Here is a 23,207-nt window from a genome sequence, read left to right on the forward strand (position 1 = left end):
TTAAGATTTTTAAATAAATAAAGGTTGATCTGAAAACAATTTTGTTTTCCACCGGAGTACCCATTTAATGGAAGTTTTCACTGGTTTGCCTGATAAATCTTCAACTCTTAACCCTTTCAGGACCGAAGGACGTATTTGTCCCATGTTTTAATTGCCTGTATCGGGCAATTAACAGTGAAATGTGTTGTCAAACAGTGGACGAGCCAAGTATGTGCAGCGCTTCCTGCATATAAAACAGAGCTGCTTATTCACGTACAGTCACTGGTATATAAAAGTTTTCCAAGAAAATAGCTGCTCCTTTATTCTAAATTCTTTCACATTGTAGATGAATAGAGCAGTCACCAGGAATTTTGCTCGGTATAGTCTCACCGAATTGCCAGTGTATCACGTAGGGGAAGGACCCTCCAGCTGTAAGCAGGACACCCATCACACATGTTCTATAGGTCTTGGTGTCAGATATTTCTATACATTTTTACAAAGGTAAACTCTTATGTAATAGTAATGTGTGCATATCTGAAGAGAGAATATATCTTTGTAATGGCTGACGTGCAGTTGTTTTTGTCTAGCTCTGAAAAGCTTGCGCAGCCCCTGACATTCCAACATAGGTATGGGTGTGAGAAATTGGGTGGGAATTTAAATGTCGTGTGACACGAGAGGCTGCAGAAGTCGAACATGAGGCCCTTACTAACCCTCATAATTAAGACATGCCCCTAGTACTTGGGTAGGGAATCCGCCCCTCCCCCTTTCCCTATTAGGTAGAAGCTTTTATAGGTATTGCATCCCCCATTAGGTAGATGTTCCCAATAGATTGGTAATTCCCCTCCCCGCCTCTATTAGGTTGAAGCCCCCAGTAACTAGATAGGCAATCCGCCTATGTGGTAGAAGCCCCCAGACGATAGGTAGGTAGAGAATCCCCTTTGTTAGGTTGAAGCCTCCTCTAGGTAGTTTGGTAGGGAACTCTTCTATTTAAAGGGGTATTCCAGGCCAAAACTTTTTTTTTTATATATCAACTGGCTCCGGAAAGTTAAACAGATTTGTAAATGACTTCTATTAAAAAATCTTAATCTTTCCAATAGTTATTAGCTTCTGAAGTTGAGTTGTTGTTTTTTTGTCTAACTGCTCTCTGATGACTCACGTCCCAGGAGCTGTGCAGTTCCTCTGGGGATATTCTCCCATCATGCACAGCTCCTGGGACGTGACATTATCATTGAGCAGTTAGACAGAAAACTTCAGAAGCTAATAACTATTGGAAGGATTAAGATTTTTTAATAGAAGTAGTTTACAAATCTGTTTAACTTTCTGGAGCCAGTTGATATATAAAAAAAGGTTTTGCCTGGAATACCCCTTTAATGTAGAAGCCCCCTGTAGTTAGGGATTTAGGTAGGTAGGGAACCTCCATATAGGTAACTTGCCCCATTATGTTGCTTTCCCCAATAATTCCCCTCCAAAAAAATAAATAAAAAAATCTCACTCACCTTCCCTTTGCCTTACACGTGCTTTTTTTGTTCGTGGTGCTTCTTCTGCAAGCCAGAGTGGTGCAGGTCATGCCCTCTAAAGAAATGACGTCCTGCACCTCAGTGTGGTAGCATTTGCAGGAACAAATACCTATTATCTGTGCTTGTTCTATTTTCCTATACCAATAACGGTATCGGGACATCATTAATTGAAGTTAACCACCCCATGTATCATACAGGCTACCAGTGTAAACCTCTCAACATTCTTCTCATGGACTTTTGGGAATAAGAAGTTTAATGCTTAGTGATACATACATTTCCTATATTTCTTTATAATGATCAGGATAAGAACCTTATGTGATGTGGTGTGATGAGAACGTCTGATGACATGATGACAAGTGTCTCTCTACAATGTTGGTGACACCTCCCACAGGTGGGGTGTAGTACTGCAGTTCAGTCCTATGTACTTCAGTGGAGCCGAGATGCAGTACCAGATAGCACTTGTGTCAGGAGTTGTACTGTTTTGGATAGAAAGAAGCAGCGTTTCAGATATCCTAGACCACTTTAAGGCATCTGGAGCTTTACCCTTTCTGAGAACTGACATGTTGGTCATCATTCCTGTGACTGTTCCTACAGTGGTGCGACTGTAGAATCTATTGATTGCTTCCCATTTGTGTGTTTTTCCTGTAATGCTCATACAACTCAGTCCTGGTGATACGTTGTTTCTGTAGATTTCCTATTCTATTTGCTTCCTATTAGTGGGGTTTTCCTGTAATGCTCATACAACTCAGTCCTGGTGATACGTTGTTTCTGTAGATTTCCTATTCTATTTGCTTCCTATTAGTGGGGTTTTCCTGTAATGCTCATACAACTCAGTCCTGGTGATACGTTGTTTCTGTAGATTTCCTATTCTATTTGCTTCCTATTAGTGGGGTTTTCCTGTAATGCTCATACAACTCGGTCCTGGTGATACGTTGTTTCTGTAGATTTCCTATTCTATTTGCTTCCTATTAGTGGGGTTTTCCTGTAATGCTCATACAACTCAGTCCTGGTGATACGTTGTTTCTGTAGATTTCCTATTCTATTTGCTTCCTATTAGTGGGGTTTTCCTGTAATGCTCATACAACTCAGTCCTGGTGATACGTTGTTTCTGTAGATTTCCTATTCTATTTGCTTCCTATTAGTGGGGTTTTCCTGTAATGCTCATACAACTCAGTCCTGGTGACAATTGCTGTTTCTGTAGATCTCCTATTCTATTCTAGAGGATATGAGAGCAGTGTTTAAGAAGAAAAGCCACACAATATATAGATTCCCTAGGAGCGTGCTTCTTTTTCCATAAGTTGAAGAGGCCAGTTCCCACAGAGCAGGGGTCCGCTGTATCCTCCAGTCATATTGTTTCCACCTAACTAATCTTTGGATGTACGTCCATGGAACAGGAAGCCTAGAAAAAGGCTGGAATATCCTGTTATTCATTTTATTGCTGGACAAGATTTGGTGAACAGTGTCTTCTATGAGATCTTCCACAATGAAGGTTTGGTAACGTTTATATTCCTTTTTTATTGAGTTTTTTTCTTCTTCAGGCTCTATAATGTATATTTCCCAATGACTTACATACACGGACCATTCTCTTTGTAGTACAAGAACGTTACCATTTTGGATGTGTTTTGTTTTTCAGACCTTCGAGGCCAATGACCTGTATCAAGGGCAGAATTTCAACAAGGTGCTGAATTCCTTAGTTCTTCTGAATAAAGTCACAGCAGGTATGTATGTACAGGTAAAGCTTAGTCTTTGCAGTCATGTTTATAGCTGGTCATATACCTAAATGTTACCATTATTAGTGCTGACTGTTACTGTAGTGCTAAAATCTGTTGGAATACTACGATGGTGCTTTCAAATTTTTCTTTCTCATTGCTGGTAAAGTTCATTCAAGAAAAATACATGAGAAATATATGCATTGTGACAAGAATATATATTTTTGGATTACAACTTTAGATCTGGTTATTTTTATTAAACTTGCTTTAGCAAAGGCCATCAATATCCGATCTGTAAAGGTATCACCAGTTAGCACGATTTTTCCTTCATTGTTTATCGAATATGGCTCTATATGTGCTCTAGTGGCTGTGCCTGGTATTACATGTCCATTGATTGCTGTAATGTCAAGCAGAGCTGCTACAATATATACAGAGCTGTGTCTAGTGCACAATGAAGGGGATGGGGCCCCCATAGTCAGCAGAACTTGGGGTGTCAGGAGTTTAAATGGGCACTCTCATTTAAACAAATTTTTGCTATTGCACTCCTTATGGAAAATAAAAAGGGGGGCATTTATCATTGTAGGTGTAAGGGAAGCATTTTTCTACACCTTTTTATGTGTGCTGGTAATGTGTAGGATTTATTAAATGGTCGCAGAGCATTTCATAAATTTTGTGCAGGTCCAAATTTTCTGAAAGTTTACTCTTCACATACACCATAAAGCTAAGTCTGGGCTGGTGTAGTTTAGAGACTTTTCAGTGCAACATTTCGCAAAAAGGCGCAGTTCATAAAACCCTTCCACGTCATGTGTTTTGCCAAATCAGTGGATTGCAACTCAAAATCAGTGTAAATGTGTAAACCAAAAGGCGCAAATAAACCCTGCTTGCACCTTTTTTGCGCCTTTTCTAGACACAAAAAAATGTCTAAAGACCATGATAAATGTCGGCCAAAATCTTTCTAATGTTTAAAAAAATTAAGCTTTCTATGTTATATTTGTGTTTAAAAAGGCTGCCACTAGGTGTCTCCCTACTTGTTCAGAGCACATCCCCCCCCCCATCTCTTGCACAGACTTTGGACTCCTGCTGGCCTGGCAGAAGTCTGAAATCAGGAAATTCAGTCTGGAGTGCTGAGGGTGTGTGTGCAGCCTTAGCCAATCATAGCTCATCTCACACACTGAACTGCTCTGGGCTGTGTGTAGCAGAGTGAGGGAGGAAGTTCTTCCCTGTATGGCTTCAGATGATGTCACACCTGCTGGGTAATGCCCCTTCCCAGTCTGTGAATCTGAGCAGAAAATACTGAGCAATATCAAGGTAGAAAACTAAAACATAATAAAAATAAAGGCAGGGGGTGGTTTATCATGATGGGGCAGTGATCTGGGAGGATTATAAAATTTAACAAGATCATGACAGATACTCTTTTTAATATTGACCAGTCGAACCTTCATTGCCTAAGATAAGGATAATCCATCAATATTATAGTCCCAGAAAACCCTCTTAATTAATATTAAAATGCATAAAGAACTCTAGTGCAAATTATACACCAGAACTTTGTGCATGCTTTAAAGGCATAGTCTCTGAGCGCTGGGGCCCCCGTGATCTCCTGTACGGGCCCTCTGCTCTCGGCAGAGCCCCTGCCCAAAACGGGTGCTGCTACGCCCCCTCCATATGGGTGAGCCTTTCGGTTTCTGCCAGCTTTCAGCCCCTCTTCCCCCTACATCAGTGTTCTCCAAACTGTTTACCTTCAGATGTGGCAAAACTACAACTGCCAGCATGCCCGGGCAGCCTTTGGCTAGCATGCTGGGAGTTGTAGTTTTGCAACATCTGGAGGTCTTCAGATTGCAGACCACTGCCCCACGTGTTATAAATAAGAGTTTTGTACATCATTGTTACATCTTGGGCTTTCATCTTCATGAATGTGAAAAATATTTTGAATTTTGAACCTTCTCCACTAAATTCTTGTCTGTAAAAAGAGAGATCCTTCATGCCCATGCACTTGCACATAATGGCCCTTATTTACTAAGAGTGTTGTGTAGGTTTCTTTGTGGGTTTTAATTCCCTACAATTTATTTTCCACAGTATTTACTAAGGTTTCCCTACATTTTCCACTTTTCCTACACTTTGCTTTTTTTTTTACACATGTTCTGATCTGTCTGGTTTTCCCTCAGCTGAAATCCACCACATTTTATGTGGAAACCTTAGTAAATATGTTGGGTTTTTGTGGAAATGTTGGGGGACACGCCCCTTTTCGGAGACCACGCCCCATTTCCCACACAGCCACGCCCCCTTTTCAGGTTTTCTTCAATTCTGGCGCAGATTCTGGCGCAGACAGAATTTGTGGCGCAGATTCTGGCACAGACAGAATTTCTGCCGCAATGCGACAGAATCTGGCGCACAACCCGACAAAACATGTCAGGTTTGCAATAGTAAATGAGGGCCAATATCTTGTGCAGAAGGACAAAATGCCTGGTCCTCTTTCTACACTTTTGGTTTAATGCAGTACCACGTATATTGGAGCCTGTGTTGGTTTTTGTTAGGTTTGCTTTCATATTTTTACCGTGTACAAGCTTTGTTTCTGGTGTATGTGCTCTATATTTGCTCCCAATTGTATACACGTGGGCGTCCTGCCTTGTCGTCTCCCAGCTGCTTCCTCTTTAAGCAGCAGGCAGTGAACAATGAGTATGCAAGTCAGGGCAGCAGTGGAAAACGCACATCCTGTTCCTCTCATCTTCCTGAGAGAGGTGGCCTACATCAGCCCAAGCAGTCCAGATATTTCACACCATTTTACTTATGATGCGGGCTGTGGTAGAAGAATGGCCCTTGCCAAGTCTTAAATGTTAGCTTAGCCACCTAAAATGGGTCTGCAGTAGTTATTTATGTAGAGTAAGTGCGCAATAATCTCCTTAAAGGTCACCCTAAATAACCCACCAACCTAGTTCTGAAATCTAGGCAAACATATGTTTAGAGAAGGATCAGTATCCTACATTATGCTGCTTTTGTCTTTGTCTGCATGGTCAAACAGGTTGCTCAGATGCTTTGTGCCCAGCTGATATTTTATACTACTGGTCAGTTTTCATTGGTTTAGGGAAGTCTTGTCCCAGATTATATAAAATAACCCAGATTGCCTGTCAATGTTTGCATTGGTTTATCTCCTTGTTTGAAATGATGGAGTTGCCATGTAGAGCCTTGCGCAGGACTGATTTATTTTTAATTTTTTTTATTTTAAATCACTCTTCCGATAAATTTCTTACACTTACCACCGGCTTCTTCAAGGTGTTTGTTCCACTCCCGCAGTGGGTGTCCACTCCCATTGCTCCCGCTAACTAAGGAACATACAAACACTAGCATGCAATGCTTTTCGCCCTCAAATAGGAATGTACAGACACTAGTGTACAATGCTCTGCTCATACCCCCATGTGTAAAGTAATGTACAGACACTATGATATAATGCTCTGCACATACTTCTATGTGTACAGGAATGCAGCTGGGCATATACATGCTATGATGGTCATAAGAAGTGACTGGAAATGATCTTATGGAATGAATAAAAGTATGTGTGAAGCCATTCATAATTATCAGCAAGGTCGGTTATAGAGCGGGCAAGCTGCAGTCACCTGCGACCCATGTATGTGTATACCAGCTAATGAGGTGGCAGCAGGTCCATCTGGACAGGCTCCGGAACAGCCGCTTTACATACTACGCTCACAACATACTACAACGCGTAGTGTACCACCTACTGTCAGCGGGGGCTAGGAGACAGCAGAACAGGAGGCTGGGCATGCACATTGCACCAAGTAAGATGCCGGTTGAGCTCATCTTGGACTCGGGATGGAAGTGTGGGACCTAAATTATAGAGGCTGGGTCTGCGGTAAACGACCCTTCTTACCGCCTGCAAGTTTTGCATAGGATCCTGCAGGAAGGTTCCACTTCAGGGCTCTACTGCCATGTGTAACAGAGAGATAAAGAGAGGAAATTATGAATCTTGGCTTCTACAGGTTTTAAAGATATGCCCTTGTTCGCCACAACCTTTATAATGTCCTTTTTCTTGGTTTCTGAAAAGGTCTGCAGCTTTTAAAATATACTTTGCATTTCAGCTCCTCAAAGTTTTAAAATCCTTGCTTGCTGTGCAGTGTAAGAAATATTTTCTGAAATGATTGCAGATCTTCCATTCTTGGCCCTGCTGCTGGTCTATCTCTTTTAATGGAAAGGAAGCACTATCACGTCACAAGACTTTGCCAATGAAGGCAAATTTTTTTTAAAGTGGGAATATATATATATATATATATATATATATATATATATATATATATATATATATATATCTCAAAAAAATAAAGGGAACACTAAGATAAAACATCCTAGATCTGCATGAATGAACTAATTGTATTAAATAGTTTCGTCTTTACACAGTTGAATGTGCTGACAACAAAATCACACAAAAATTATCAATGGAAATCAAATGTATCAACCCATGGAGGTCTGGATATGGAGTCACTCAAAATCAAAGTGGAAAACCACACTACAGGCTGATCCAACTTTGATGTCCTTAAAACAAGTTAAAATGAGGCTCAGTAGTGTGTGTGGCCTCCACGTGCCCGTATGACCTCCCTACAATGCCTGGACATGCTCCTGATGAGATGGCGGATGGTCTCCTGAGGGATGTCTTCCCAGACCTGGACTAAAGCATCCACCAACTCTTGGACAGTCTGTGGGGCAATGTGACGTTGGTGGATGGAGTGAGACATGATGTCCCAGATGTGCTCAATCGGATTCAGGTCTGGGGAACGGGCGGGCCAGTCCATAGCATCAATGCCTTCCTCTTGGAGGAACTGCTGAAACACTCCAGCCACATGAGGTCTAGCATTGTCTTAAATTAGGAGGAACCCAGGGCCAACTGCACCAGTATATGGTGTCACAAGGGGTCTGAGGATCTCATCTGGGTACCTAATGGCAGTCAGGCTACCTCTGGCAAGCACATGGAGGGCTGTGCGGCCTCCCAAAGAAATGCCACCCCACACAATTACTGACCCACCACCGAACTGGTCATGTTGGAGGATGTTGCAGGCAGAAGAACCTTCTCCACAGCATCTCCAGACTCTGTCACATCTGTCACATGTTCTCAGTGTGAACCTGCTTTCATCTGTGAAGAGCACAGGGTGGTGAATTTCCCAATCTTGGTGTTCTCTGGCAAATGCCAAATGTCCTGCACGGTGTTGGGCTGTAAGCACAACCCCCACCTGTGGATGTCAGGCCCTCATACCACCCTCATGGAGTCTGTTTCTGACTGTTTAAGTGGACACATGCACATTTGTGGCCTGCTGGAGGTCATTTTGCAGGGCTCTGGCAGTGTTCCTCCTGCTCCTCCATGCACAAAGGCGGAGGTAGCGGTCCTGCTGCTGGGTTGTTGCCCTCCTACGGCCTCCTTCACTTTTCCTGGTAGTGCCTCCATGCTATGGACACTACGCTGACAGACACAGCAGACCTTTTTGCCACAGCTCGCATTGATGTGCCATCCTGGATGAGCTGCACTACCTGAGTCACTTGTGTGGGTTGTAGACTCCGTCTCATGCTACCACTAGAGTGAAAGCACCGCCAGCATTCAGAAGTGACCAAAACATCAGCCAGGAAGCTTGGCAACTGAGAAGTGGTCTGTGGTCACCACCTGAAGAACCACTCCTTTATTGGGGGTGTCTTGCTAATTTCCTATAATTTCCATGTGTTGTCTGTTCCATTTGCACATCAGCATGTGAAATTGATTGTCAATCAGTGTTGCTTCCCGAGTGGACAGTGTGATTTCACAGAAGTGGGATTGACTTGGAGTTACATTGTGTTGTTTAAATGTTCCCTTTATTTTTATATATTTTTTTATTTATATAAATATTACATTCAAGCCCCTATAATATTGATTGTGTCACAAGGTGTGTCTCTGAGAGTGCTTGGACTAGGGCTAATAACTAAAATCTAAATTGTATTTTATGGGGGAAATTAGGAACTACTAAATTACCTGAATCGACCTGTAGAGAGCTTAGTATATAGGTATTATACCCTCAATCCCTAGTGTGAAGTAAAAATAAATAAGCAGGAAAGTCTTTTGCTATAGAATACAGATACATATATGCTGCATAAAGTGTGTGCTAGCAATCAATACTCTATACAGTGGTCCCTCAAGTTACAATATTAATCGGTTCCAGGATGACCATTGTATGTTGAAACCATTGTATGTTGAGACCAGAACTCTATGGAAACCTGGTAATTGGTTCTGAAGCCATCAAAATGTCAACCAAAAATGGGAAATGGTGAGGATTAAAGAAAAATAAGTAGATAACTAATATAGATAAAGCAAATCCTTACATATAAAAGTAAGAAAGATCTGCTGGGAGCTGTAAATCACTGTCTATGTCAGTGTTTCCCAACCAGGGTGCCTCCAGCTGTTACAAAACTACAACTCCCAGCATGCCCGGACAGCCGTTGGCTGTCCGGGCATGCTGGGAGTTGTAGTTTTGCAACAGCTGGAGGCACCCTGGTTGGGAAACAATGGTTTATGTAGAGGACAGGAGCTTTTTCAGGGTCCTGTACAGTACACACAGTGTCCCAAATGGAGCCACCCTTACTTGGTGTCCAAAGGAGCAGCTAACCCTGGCAGAGGTAAGTAGAAGTACAGAACTTGTAGTTCCTCCCTGTACTGTAGGGGGCACTACCAGTCAGTGCATGCACTTCAGTAATACAGGTGATTTACCAGTAAAGTGCCAATTCTGATTGGTCAGTTCCTCCAGTTGTGACACGTTTCACAGATCTGGACTGTCTGTAGCATTGTATGTTGAGTCTGGTTTCAAGTTATAATGGTCCAGAAAAGACCTCTGTATGTTGAAACTATTGTATGTTGAGGCCATTGTAAGTTGAGGGATCACTGTGTGTGTGTGTGTGTGTGTGTGTGTATGTATGTGTGTGTGTATATATATATATATATATATATATATATATATATATATATATATATATATATATATATATATATATATATATATATAATGCTACCAGACACACACAGAAATAATTAGGTATGGGTGTTAAGTGAGTCGAATAGGAGGATAATGTTTACAATGCAGGCTACAAGAGTCTGTATCCAAAAAGCATAAACCACACTAATCAGAAAGCAAACTGCTCTCCGCACTGCCGTTGCCTACAAACCCACAGCCCCCTACGTCCTCCTTTCTCAGGGGGATGTTTGTCACCTATTAAAACACTGTCCAATCAAATAATGGAAATAAAGTAGAAAACCTGGGTGATATTAAGGGAAATGAACCCTTACCAAAGAAGCAAGGGACGCAGGACATCTGCCATTACTACTCACTCACTGGGGGAGATTTATCAAAACCTGTATAGAGGCAGAGTGGTGCTGTTGCCCATAGCAACCAATCAGATTGCTTCTTTAATTTTTCACAGGTCTCTTTAGAAATGAAAGAAGCTATCTGATTGGTTGCTATGGGCAACTGCACCACTCTTCCTCTGCACAGTTTTTGATAAATCTCCCCCACTGTGTACATATATGTCAGTGAATGACACTGCACACATCCATCATTTTGTTAGTCTTGTTAGCATTATCCTCCTTTTTTGACTCCTGTAAAGCAGTTGCCCCTACCATCCATACTGAATTATTTCTCCCTCTATGTGTGTATGGTAGCATTATTTCCGCTGGTCATTTGTGACATATACCCATATTGATTGTTAGCACGCTATTTATGACTAAAGACTTTGCTGCTTATTTATTTGTATTTCATACTAGGGCTGAAAATATATTTGAATGCTTTTAACAATGCAAATTTTTATTTTACCTGCTCCTTTTTTTTTTTAATGTTGTTACAATATTTCTTTGACTTCAAGAAGATGTAAGATTGTTACACTATTGGTGTTGTGTGTTCTGGTATGCAGTGTAATGTCACAAAGACATGTCAAAAGTTTTGATTGGTGGGTGTCTGGGTGCTGAGACCTCCACTGATCTGTAGAATGCGCAAAGAGAAGCCTGCAGTAGCGCGCCCCCCTACCTAGCCCGCAGTGATCTCCATTCTGCTCTCCCACTGTAAACTATAGGACCACCCAGAGAAGAGGAGATTTCTGTAAGCCAGGGAGTGGATCTTCTCCTTGCTGGTTCTTGTGATCTCGATCAAGAAAAAGTTTTTCTTAATGACAGTTACACTTTTAAAGGGGTGCTCCGGTGTAAAACCTATTTTTTTTTTTTTTTAAATCAACTGGTGCCAGAAAGTGAAACAGATTTGTAAATGACTTCTATTTAAAAATCTTAATCCTTCCGGGACTTATCAGCTGCTGTATACTTCAGAGAAAGTTCTTTTCTTTTTGAATTTCTTTTCGGTCTGACCACAGTGCTCTCTGCTGACACCTCTGTCCATGTCAGGAACTGTCCAGAGCAGGAGAGGTTTGCTATGGGGATTTGCTCCTACTCTGGACAGTTCCTGATATGGACTGAGGTTTCAGCAGAGAGCACTGTGCTCAGACAGAAAAGAAATTAAAAAAGAAAACTTCCTCTCTTGTATACAGCAGCTGATAAGTACTGGAAGGATTAAGATTTTTAAATAGAAGTCATTAACAAATCTTTCACTTTCTGGCACCAGTTGATCTAAAAAAAAATGTTTTTCCACCGGAGTACCCCTTTAAATGACACCTCTAATAAAACATAAAGGGGGAGATTCATCAAAACTTGTACAGAGGAAATATTTACCAGTTGTCTGTAGTAACCAACCAGATTGTTTCTTTTATTTTTGTAATCTGATTGGTTGCATTGGTTTATGGGCAATGGTCAACTTTTCCTCAGCACAGATCTTGATAAATCTTCCCCAAAGTCAGTCAAATTAAAACCAGCCAGATATGTCATTTAAAATAAAAGCCTCAAAAAATGGTAGCCCTAGGCAATCAAAAATAAATCTCTGTCCATTTTAGGAACTGTCCAGAGTAAAAGGAAATCCCCATAGCAAACATATGCTGTTCTGGACAGTTCCTAAAATGGACAGAGATGTCAGCAGACAGCTCTGTGTTTCAAAAAGAAAAGAATTTCCACTGTAGTATTCAGCAGCTAATAAGTACAGGAAGGATTAAGATTTTTTTTAATAGAAGTAATTTACAAATCTGTTTAACTTTCTGGCACCAGTTGATTAAAAAAAATTAATGTTTTTCCCCAGAGTACCCCTTTAAACCACCACGTGCGCAAAATCTCTATGTTGGTCATTTAGGTGTGAAACAGTCTGGTTAAAAGCAAATCAGCTGCTGTTATTTCCATTAATGGTTAACCCTCTTAATGGGCAGAAAAATCTGAATTCTGCTCATATATTAGACATGTAACTGGCTTTTTTTTTCTGAATGTGACTATCCATTTTTTCTATCTGTAGATATTGGCTTGGGAAGTGACTCTGTGTGTGTTCGTCCATCTTCACATCGAATAAAGTCCTTTGATTCCCTTGGGTCCCAGTCTGTACTCAGCCGCTCCTCAAAATTACTGCAGGGTCAATATCGAAGCCTGGTGAGTAATGTTGTTGTATCCCATCCTACTTCTCTATTTTGCATGACTTCTAAATTCCTAGGCTTTGGGCACGCTGCATACTCGTGCACAAGTAATAACTCTAACCTTGTATAACCTCAGCTATAATTTATGCTATATCCCTATGAAATTGCTACTTAATTTTCTAGGCTTTACATCTTCCAGTAAATAATAAAACATTTTCCTTGGCTGTGTGTATCTTGGCAGTGAGCACATTATTTTAAGAGATTGGGCACAGGGAATTAATATCAAATACGTTTGTGTCATCAGATTCCAGGTTCATTAACTCTTAGAATCATCACCTTATAGCGTGCAGCAGATGTTAGGAGAAGGTCTGCACCGTACATGGAATATATGCAGCTCTTACTGGGGTAGCTTCAAATGAAGTGAGCAGAAGTTTCAATGGCAATTTAAGATTTAGATTACCGTAAGAGCACAACAAAACCTACAAAAAAAAACTGACACTTGTGTAAATACAAAATGCTTTATTGAATCCAAGTCTTTTATACAGGACACCCACCCACTTAAAAACCCCTACTCTTAAATACCCCAAACACCAGAAAAGGTGGAGGGCAACACTTAGCCAGAGCACAACTGTAGTCCCTCTAAACAAATCGCATCTATAATAACCATATGCATGGGTAAGCAAAAGGGGAAGTAAATAAAGATCTCAATTACCTGATAGGGACAAGCTGAAACTTGGTTAATGCACCCACCCCCACCTCGACACGTGTTCCGGCACTCTTCGTCTTGAAGTCTGTAAAAGCAGTCTCCTCCATAGACGTTGTAAGATAAACTCTGTAAGTTGTGTATTCTCCTTTACACCCCAGTTTTCAAGGTGTTGCTCACATTTTCCTTTTGGAATTTGTTTATAATGGAAGCTACAAAAATCTCCTGTATCTGGCACACAGCTTGCACTACTGGTGCCTATAAGACCCTGTTGACTAATGATGAGGTCACCTGGTTTTGCAAAGTTTTTTTTTTTCCCTGCCTAAAATGATAGTCTCTGTTTACTTTGCCGATTTCTAAAATAAAACGTCATCTACCTAAAAAGTTCCCTCATTTTTTTTAGTAACAATACATTGCAATACAGATCCAGATATACAGTCCTGAGCAGCAGTAACAATTATTCTACCTTCAGAGCTGAAATCTCTTAATTGCATTGCTATATCAGTATTCCAATGATAAAGAAGTAGTCATTGCCTTTTAATGAACATGTTTTAATGGACGGCTTTTTACTTCTATTGTAGGACATGACCGATAACAGCAACCATCACATTGTGGTGAGGGCTAAGTTTAACTTTCAACAAACCAATGAAGATGAACTGTCTTTCTGTAAGGGTGATATAATCCATGTTACACGGCTGGAAGAAGGCGGCTGGTGGGAGGGATCACACAGTGGCAAGACTGGATGGTTCCCAAGCAACTATGTCCGAGAAATCAAGTCTTCTGGTGTGTATCTTGTGTATTTCTAATTTCGTATGAGCGCTTCCTGATCATTTAGTTTGGATTATACTTTAGTTTTGTTATTCTGTATGTTGAAACACTTCTGCTGCACCTTAGCTAGAATGGTACTTCCTGAACTTTTTAATGAAATGGGTCACATACATGTTACAATTAGTTTGTGGACGCGGAAAAATCAATACTAAAATAAATACACAACTTTGGTGGAAAAGGCACTATGCACTTCTAGCATATGCCGCCGACCCTTTGTTTTTTTATTTTAATTGCATTGTCTGTACTATCGCACAGTTTGTGATACAACGGTTAAGACTGTGGACTGCGTTGGGATGTTTAGATGCCTGCTTGACAGATGCACATATGGTATAAACAGCATTGCAAAGAAACAACCAAAGGTACTGGTGCTCAAGATCTTAACTAAATATGAAAATAACTGATATATGAGAATATTATTTAGATTTGTCATTTTCATATAGGTGTTAGTACCTTTTATTGCTACTTTACATTTTGCATAACCTGGGGTATAGGTGAAACCAATAGCATTGTTATTGCCAAATGAGAATACTTGTAGCTGCCTTGACATTACTGTTCAGGATTTTTGGCTGCAAGGTGTTGAAATAATCTTTTTTGCTTTCTTTAATTATGTCAATTTTAAATATATGGGGCCAATAAATCTGGCTAGTGCTGAGGCTTCCAGGTCAGGGCATAAAAACTTACGGCAGACTTTGTTGCCATTGCTTAATTTCTTTTTTTTAAACTGTAATTTTTATAAATTTTTCGAAATAAAGAACATACATAGACAAAGTCAAGGGAGAACAAGTCCCCATGGCATAAAACACAGCATAAGGCATAGCATAAAATATGAGCATCAAGGTGGAACAAAATGTGTACAGAGAACACCAATAACGCTAAGTCAGTAACAAATCCAGCCAATCCAATACTATCAAAGAACAACAGAGAGAGAGAGAGAGCGAGAGAGAGAGAGAGAGAGAGAGAGAGAGAGAGAGAGAGAGAGAGAGAGAGAACAAACCCAGGAGAGAGGTTAGCGATTAAGGAGGTTGCCTATCAGTGAATCTATCCCACAGGTCCCAGACAGAAAGAAACAACGGAATAGTATTGTTTAAGGAGGCCGTGAGCGATCCAAGAGAGCGAATCTCTCGGATCCTAGCCAAGAGATCATCCTCTTTGCAATCAGTGTCTTGGCAGCCAGGACAATATGTAAGAACAGTTTGAATGTTTTTTTTAGTCAAAAGTGTAGTGGAGAAGTGTAAAAGGAAAATCAAGGGGTCCAACAGAACCGTCACCCCCAATACCCCCAAAACCAGCCTCTGAACCCCAACCCAAAATGGTACTATGAGTGGACAGGACCAGAAAATATGGAAAGTGTCGCCCAGGCCCACCCCACACCTCCAGCACTGGGGAGGGACATCGGAATTCAGTTTGTTCAGAAGGACCGGAGTGTGATACCACCCCATCAACATCTTAAATTGAGTTTCTTTATAGGCAGTACAAATGGAGGCCCTAGAAGCCCTTTCCCAGATTACCCTCCACTGAGGAATAGTAGTAGTAGTACCGAGAGCCGACTCCCAGCGCTCCATGTAGCGCAGGGCCGGGGCTGCACCATCCAGAGGGGAAATTAAGAGGGAATATATACTGGAAAGGAGGCCCGCTCCTACACAGCCTCTCGAAGCCCGTGGGCAGAGATACAGTCAGAGATTTCTGAGTCGAGGACAGGTAATGACGAAGCTGCGTATAGCGGGTCAGCTTAGAGGAAGGGAGGCTCCAGCGGGAGACGAATTGATCAAAAGGCAGGAGGGATCTGGTTAGAGGATCCACCACATCAGCCCAACAGAAAAGATCACAGGAGCCCCACTCTCTAACCATAGTGGAGGTCACTCCAGGGGGGGGGGGGAAGTCCGGGTGATAAAGGAATGATCGTGAAGGAGGAAGAGAGAAGCCCAAAGCAATAAGTCCACACATAGCGGGAAAGAGACATCGGACCGAGAAGAGGGCAAGGGGGAGAAGGAAGAGGGTATGTCTATAAGAGGGAATTAGGCCATTGCTCAATTTCTTTGCACACCTGAAAGTACTGCATACTTTCATTATTTTATGCTTTTATATGCTAAAATTCCATCCACATTCACTTGTTGAAATTTTCCTGTATGTATTTTAATAGTAACCAGACTGAAATTTTGGTGTTGATAGGGAAAGTAACTAGAAGTTAGGTGCCAGCAGCACCTTTTTTAGAACAGTATGTGTAGTCAAATGGAATATTTTACATGAAAGCTATTGGTTACTGGTGATTCTGAATGCCAGAGCATTGCTCAAATAGCTGAATCTGTCTGCCCTTATTTCTCAGGGTAACAAAGGATGGGGCATGCCCAAGGATGATTTCACCTTTCTACAGTAATAAATGTTTAACATGAGCACCAGGAGAGCTCCTAGCATATATGTAAAACTTGCCCATAGAATCCCACTATCTAATGGGGTCAAAAGAGTGTAAGATTTGCCTCCATTTGGGTTTGCTGGATGGAATAAATTGAATTGACCCAGTTAAAATGTACTGTACAATATGAAACCCTATGTATGATGGTTCCCACTATGTGGCATTAGCCACATGGACAGTATACATCAGGAAGTCCCCCATGTATATTTACAACAGACCTTGCAAGACGCAGTGTGAAATAAGTCTTGCCCTGCTTTTCCTAATTTTGTAGATTTGGACAGTAGTCAGATTAGCCCTTTTAGATGTCACATAGTTGAAGTGTATCTTAAAGGAAATCTGTGAGCAGCATCACCCAAATATTTAAAAATCTGGTGCTCGCCATTCTGGAGATAGGGATACATAAAAAATCTCAATATGCAAATGAACTTGGAGCTGTGGGGCATTCCCCTGCCCCTTGGTGCACTGTTCTTTCCACCTGGTTGGTCCCTGTAGTACAGATTATTTATCTTCTTTTCCCCAGCACATCACCCATACGTGCTGTGTCCTTGTCATCATGTACAACCCAAGACTGCGAGACCGCATATGCTGCTTCTCCGAGGACACAGCACGTAAGGATGACGTCTGGAAAGGAGAAGATGAATATTTGTGAAGGGGCTATATTAATTTTAGTTGGTAACTGAAAGGATATTTCGGCTAACATAACATATGGTTACTGAACTATATTGAAACTTCCTTTTTGTATTTTACTGAGCTGTGTGCAGTGTGCTTGTATGGGCAATCCTGATCCAAAGGCTGTAAAGTGACTTAACATACACTGTCACATTAAAAATCAAAGTGGAAAACCACACTACAGGCTGATCCAACTTTGATGTAATGTCCTTAAAACAAGTCAAAATGAGGCTCAGTAGTGTGTGTGGCCTCCACGTCCCGTATGACCTCCCTACAATGCCTGGGCATGCTCCTGATGAGGTGGCGGATGGTCTCCTAAGGAATGTCCTCACAGACATGGACTAAAGCATCCGCCAACTCCTGTACACTCTGGTGCAACGTGGCATTGGTGGATGGAGTGAGACCTGATCTCCCAGATGTGCTCAATCGGATTCAGGTCTGGGGAACTGGCAGGCCAGTCCATAGCATCAATGCCTGCCTCTTGCAGGAACTTCTGACACACTCCAGCCACATGAGGTCTTGCATTGTCTTGCATTAGAAGGAACCCAGGGCTAACCGCATCAGCATATGGTCTCACAAGGGGTCTGAGGATCTCATCTCGGTACCTCATGGCAGTCAGACTACCTCTGACAAGCACATGGAGGGCTGTGTGGCCCCCCAAAGAAATGCTACCTCACACCAGTACTGACCCACCGCCAAACCAGTCATGCTGGATGATGTTGCAGGCAGCAGAACGTTCTCCACCGCGTCTGTCACATGTGCTCAGTGTGAACCTGCTTACATCTGGGAAGAGCACAGGGCGCCAGTGGCGAATTTGCCAAACTTGGTGTTCTCTGGCAAATGCCAAACGTCCTGCAAACATCCTGCCAAATGTAAGCACAACCCCCACCTGTGGACGTCGGACCCTCATACCACCCACATGGAGTCTGTTTCTGACTGTTTGAGTGGACACATGCACATTTGTGGCCTGCTGGAGGTAATTTTGCAGGGCTCTGGCAGTGCTCCTCCTACTCCTCCTTGCACCAAGGCAGAGGTAGCGGTCCTGCTGCTGGGTTGTTGCCCTCCTATGGCCTCCTCCACATTTCCTAATGTACTGGGCTGTCTCCTGGTAGCGCCTCCATGCTCTGGACACTACGCTGACAGACACAGCAAACCTTCTTGCCACAGCGCGCATTAATGTGCCATCCTGAATGAGCTGCACTACCTGAGCTACTTGTGTGGGTTGTAGACTCCGTCTCATGCTACCACTAGAGTGAAAGCACTGCTAGCATTCAAAAGTGACAAAAACATCAGCCAGGAAGCATAGGGACTGAGAACTGGTCTGTGCTAAACCTGCAGAACCACTTCTTTATTGGGGGTGTCTTGCTAATTGCCTATAAGTTCCACCTGTTGTCTGTTCCATTTGCACAACAGCATGTGAAATTGATTGTCAATCAGTGTTGATTCCTGAGTGGACAGTGTGATTTCACAGAAGTGTAATTGATTTGGAGTTACATTGTGTTGTTTAAGTGTTCCCTTTATTTTTTTTTGAGCAGTGTATATCTGTATTGAGGTTATGGCATTAGATTATAGACTTATGGTAATGGAGTAATAATATACATCACTAGCTGCATATCTTGATCCATAGGCCACTCATAACTCCTTATTATACGATTTGTAAGGGGTGACATACATTTATCAATTGCCATCTGTATAGAAGAAACCTTATTGGAAAATATTGGACACTCACTGCTCTGACTATCCATTACATTTTTAAGGTGAGCCAACTTTAGATTTTCAGTGTTATTTTTTATTTTTTTCCCTTTCCTTAGAAAAACCAGTATCTCCCAAGTCTACATCACTGAAAAGCCCTCCAAAGGGGTTTGAGACTTCTGCAATCAACAAAAGCTACTACAATGTGGTGAGTATACTCTACTGAACGGATGGTTTCCAAGAAATGTCTTTTTTTCATTTCACAACTTTACAGGTAGAGCAAGAGCGTTTTTAGCATTTTTGACCCCACCAGTGTGCCATTTTCGAAATTTTTTATTTAGTATAACGTTCTTTTTATACATCTGATTCATTACAGCACATATAAGTCCATCTTGAACAATTCCATTTGCATAACCCAAGATCTGTATTTAAGCTTCTATTCTGTTTAGTCTGCAGACAGTATGGAGAGGAGATAGCATTGAGGCCGTAGGTACAGCATGATGCCGTACACTCTCTATATGCCAGTGTTTCCCAACCAGGGTGCCTCCAGATGTTGCAAAACTACAACTCCCAGCATGCCTGGACAGCCTTTGGCTGTCCAGGCATGCTGGGAGTTGTAGTTTTGCAACACCAAGAGGCACCCTGGTTGGGAAACTGCTCTATGCAGTGCACAATAGTCAGTTGAGTGAACAAGACAGAATGGAAGCTTAGATACAGATCTGAATAAGCACTTAGGTGATGTCATTGAAACTGTTCAAGATTATCTTATATTTGTATAAGAATATTTTATTTATGCAAAAAATAAATAAATGGATTCTCTGTTTTTTCGAATTATAATGAGCTAATATAACCTGCCTTAAAGAGGTACTCTCGTGGAAAACTTTTTTTTTTTTTTTTTTTAAATCAACTGGTGCCAGAAAGTTAAACAGATTTGTAAATCACTTCTATTAAAAAAATCTTAATCCTTCCAGTACTTTTTAGGGGCTGTATACTAAAGAGAAATCCAAAAAAAAGAAATGCATTTCCTGTGATGTCATGACTACAGTGCTCTCTGCTGACCTCTGCTGTCCATTTTAGGTCAGCAGAGAGCACTGTGGTCGTGACATCAGAGGAAATGCATTTCTTTTTTGGATTTCTCTTTAGTATACAGCCCCTAAAAAGTACTGGAAGGATTAAGATTTTTTAATAGAAGTGATTTATAAATCTGTTTAATTTTCTGGCACCAGTTGATTTAAAAAAAAAAAAAAAGTTTTCCACTGGAGTACCCCTTTAAAGGAGAACGGTAGTGCAATATAACTGCAGTTATATTGTAAGTGATAAGTTATAAAACACGGGGGAGTCCGACCACTGGGACTCCCTGCGATCTTCTGTATGAAGTTTACATACCCGCTGCTTAAATGTTGGTGGTCATAGCAATCAATGCACAAGCAGCTGGGACCCCGGTAGTGAGCTGTTTTGAATTCCTTTAACTGGCAGTCTGCTATGGTTTGCTGAAGTGAAATGGATCAGAATTCCAATTGAATAATTAATCTGGATAATTTTTTTACAGACGCAAATAGCCATAAAACAACGCTGCCCTCTTGTGGTTTAAAGTATTTTATATTCAGGAAATATGCTATCCTGTGTGGGGGCAGCATGAATTGGTGGCAGAAGCATATAATGAACTGGGTAGGCACTATCATGTCATGTCAGAGTGCTAGCACACATATTAAAGCATGCCTTACAAAAGGGAAAAGAACAGCAATATACAAACAGGACTGCACCTCAAGAAATTCCATGTAAAAATGCACAACAGCAGAAAAAAAATAAACATCTAAATAAATCCCTCTATATACCTTCGGTCAAAGAAACAATAATGCAATATCCAAACCAAGCAAACAATGTACCACAAAAGTATATATGATATTCAGAATGAGTGTAAGACATGTCCATGAATACAGAAGTGCATCTCCCAATTGTCTGCAAGGGCAGTTCTTATTGGAGAGCACTAATAATGTGCGTGTGCCCTGTAGTCTTGAATATCCAAACCACTTCCCCTGTTACTAGTGTGTTGGCTTTCTATACTATATACTGTAATGTGTATACTATGAAACTGCACGTTGGGGTCATGGCCATCATTGTAGTCTTTACAACCATTTCAGTCTTAGATTCTTTGCAGGAGACATGACTTATTTTGAAACCTAGGACTACTCATGTATTGGTGACTTGTGATTTAGGTCCTATTACTTGTGTTATGTACTTATGTCTTACAGTGGGATTGAATTCTAATTGGATCATATTATATTTGAGTTATTCATTTCATCTATATAATAATTTATGTAATATGTCTATATTTGTATACACCACATGACTTGTCTTATGTGTAAAACTTTATTTGTTTTTTTTAATTGGATGTCCTAAAGTTGGTTTATTAATTTCACTTAGCAAATTTTAACATGAACCTTTTATCTTTTAGGATCCAGAGCCATTGCATTAAAATATCACCTGTCAGAACATTATCTGCTTTTCATAGTTGTCTAGTTGTCAAACGTAGCTTTGAGTTTATGGCTTTGTATTTAGAGTGTATACTCTGTATGGGATTTATTTTGGGTATTGAAAGAGCTTTATTGATCGTTCAGTCATTACAAGTCCTACAATAAATTACAATCACATGAAGCATGACAGTACCATACCCAGCAAAGGTTCCGTAAGCTATATATCGCACAGCATGCTACTCTAGCACTCCGCTCAATCCTGAAAGAGAAAAGCACAACAAATCAACATGACCAAAACAATACAATCTGTGATCGGGGGAGGGGCGTGGGGCTATGGGGCGGGGCTGGGGTCATAGGGCGTGGAAGGCTATGGGGGTAGTGAAGGGGCAGGTCACTGGGCCAAACTACTGGGCGATAACTTCAGGGGGACATGGGGAAGGAGAGGGGTCTTCACTCCTCTTCTTCATCGACTGCCGAGCCGTCCAAGATGGAATAGTCTCTGAGCAGGCTCCAGATGAACCTGCAGTAGTCCCGGATGGACATGTTCTCCCTGTTGATCACAAGGCTGTTTATGGCAAGCCACACAGTGTCCTTAACGACCAAGGACGTATATTTACGTCCTTGGCCGGCTCCCGCGATATAACGCGGGGTCACGCGGTGACCCCGCGTCATATCGGGTCGGTCCCGGCATGTATCTGATGGCAGGACCCAGGGCTAATAGCGCGGCAGCGATCGCAGTGCCGCGCGCTATTAACCCCTTAGTTAAGTTGAACGCCGCATCTAACCCGAAAGTGAAAGCTACCCGGCTGCTCAACGGGGCTGATCTGGACTACCGCAGTGAAAATGCAGTGTCCAGATCAGCTGGGACGCGAGCGGAGGTCCTCTTACCTGCCTCCGGCGTGTCCCCTCGGCGATTGATTGCTCCAAGCCTGAGATGCAGGCTTGAGCAATCGACCGCCAATAACGCTGATCATTGCAAAGCTATTGCTTTGCTGTGAACAGTGCTGGCAATCAGTGTGTGCAGTGTTATAGGTCCCTATGGGAGCTATAACACTGCAAAAAAAAAGTTAATAAATATGATTTAACCCTTTCCTTAATAAAAGTTCAAATCACCCCCCTTTTCCCATAAAAATAAAAACACCATGTAAATAAAAATAAATATAAACATATGTGGTATCGCAGCATGCGTAAATGTCCGAACTATAAAAATATATCATTAATTAAACCGCACGGTCAATGGCGTATGCGCAAAAAAATCCAAAGTCCAAAATAATGTATTTTTGGTCGCTTTTTATATCATGAAAAAATGAATTAAAAGCGATCAAAAAGTCCGATCAATACAAAAATGGTACCACTAAAAACGTCAGATCACGGCGCAAAAAATGAGCCCTCATACCGCCCCTTATGCGGAAAAATAAAAAAGTTATAGGGGTCAGAAGATGACAATTTTAAACATATACATTTTCCTGCATGTAGTTATGATTCTTTACAGAAGTACAACAAAATCAAACCTATATAAGTAGGGTATCATTTAAACCGTATGGACCTACAGAATAAAGATCAGGTGTCATTTTTACCGAAAAATGTACTGCGTAGAAACGGAAGCCCCCAAATTTTACAAAATAGCGTTTTTTTTCCTCAATTTCGTCGCACAATGATTATTTTTTTTTCTGTTTTGGCGTAGATTTTTGGGTAAAATGACTGATGTCACTGCAAAGT

General features: G+C 41.4%; 1 protein-coding gene across 3 annotated transcripts in view; it reads left to right on the plus strand.

Annotated features, from left to right (window-relative positions):
* The window catches only part of LOC130355532 (rho guanine nucleotide exchange factor 7), a 182,352-nt gene that overhangs the window by 89,442 nt on the left and 69,703 nt on the right, over nt 1-23,207 (plus strand). For all 3 annotated transcript variants that reach the window (XM_056555779.1, XM_056555780.1, XM_056555781.1), the window contains exons 3-6: nt 3,130-3,214; nt 12,598-12,728; nt 13,997-14,198; nt 19,134-19,222. In XM_056555779.1, coding sequence (XP_056411754.1) covers nt 3,130-3,214; nt 12,598-12,728; nt 13,997-14,198; nt 19,134-19,222 — 507 coding nt within the window. The remainder of the gene's footprint in view (nt 1-3,129; nt 3,215-12,597; nt 12,729-13,996; nt 14,199-19,133; nt 19,223-23,207) is intronic.

The sequence above is a fragment of the Hyla sarda genome, chromosome 2 (assembly GCF_029499605.1).
Source record: "Hyla sarda isolate aHylSar1 chromosome 2, aHylSar1.hap1, whole genome shotgun sequence".
NCBI lineage: Eukaryota > Metazoa > Chordata > Amphibia > Anura > Hylidae > Hyla > Hyla sarda.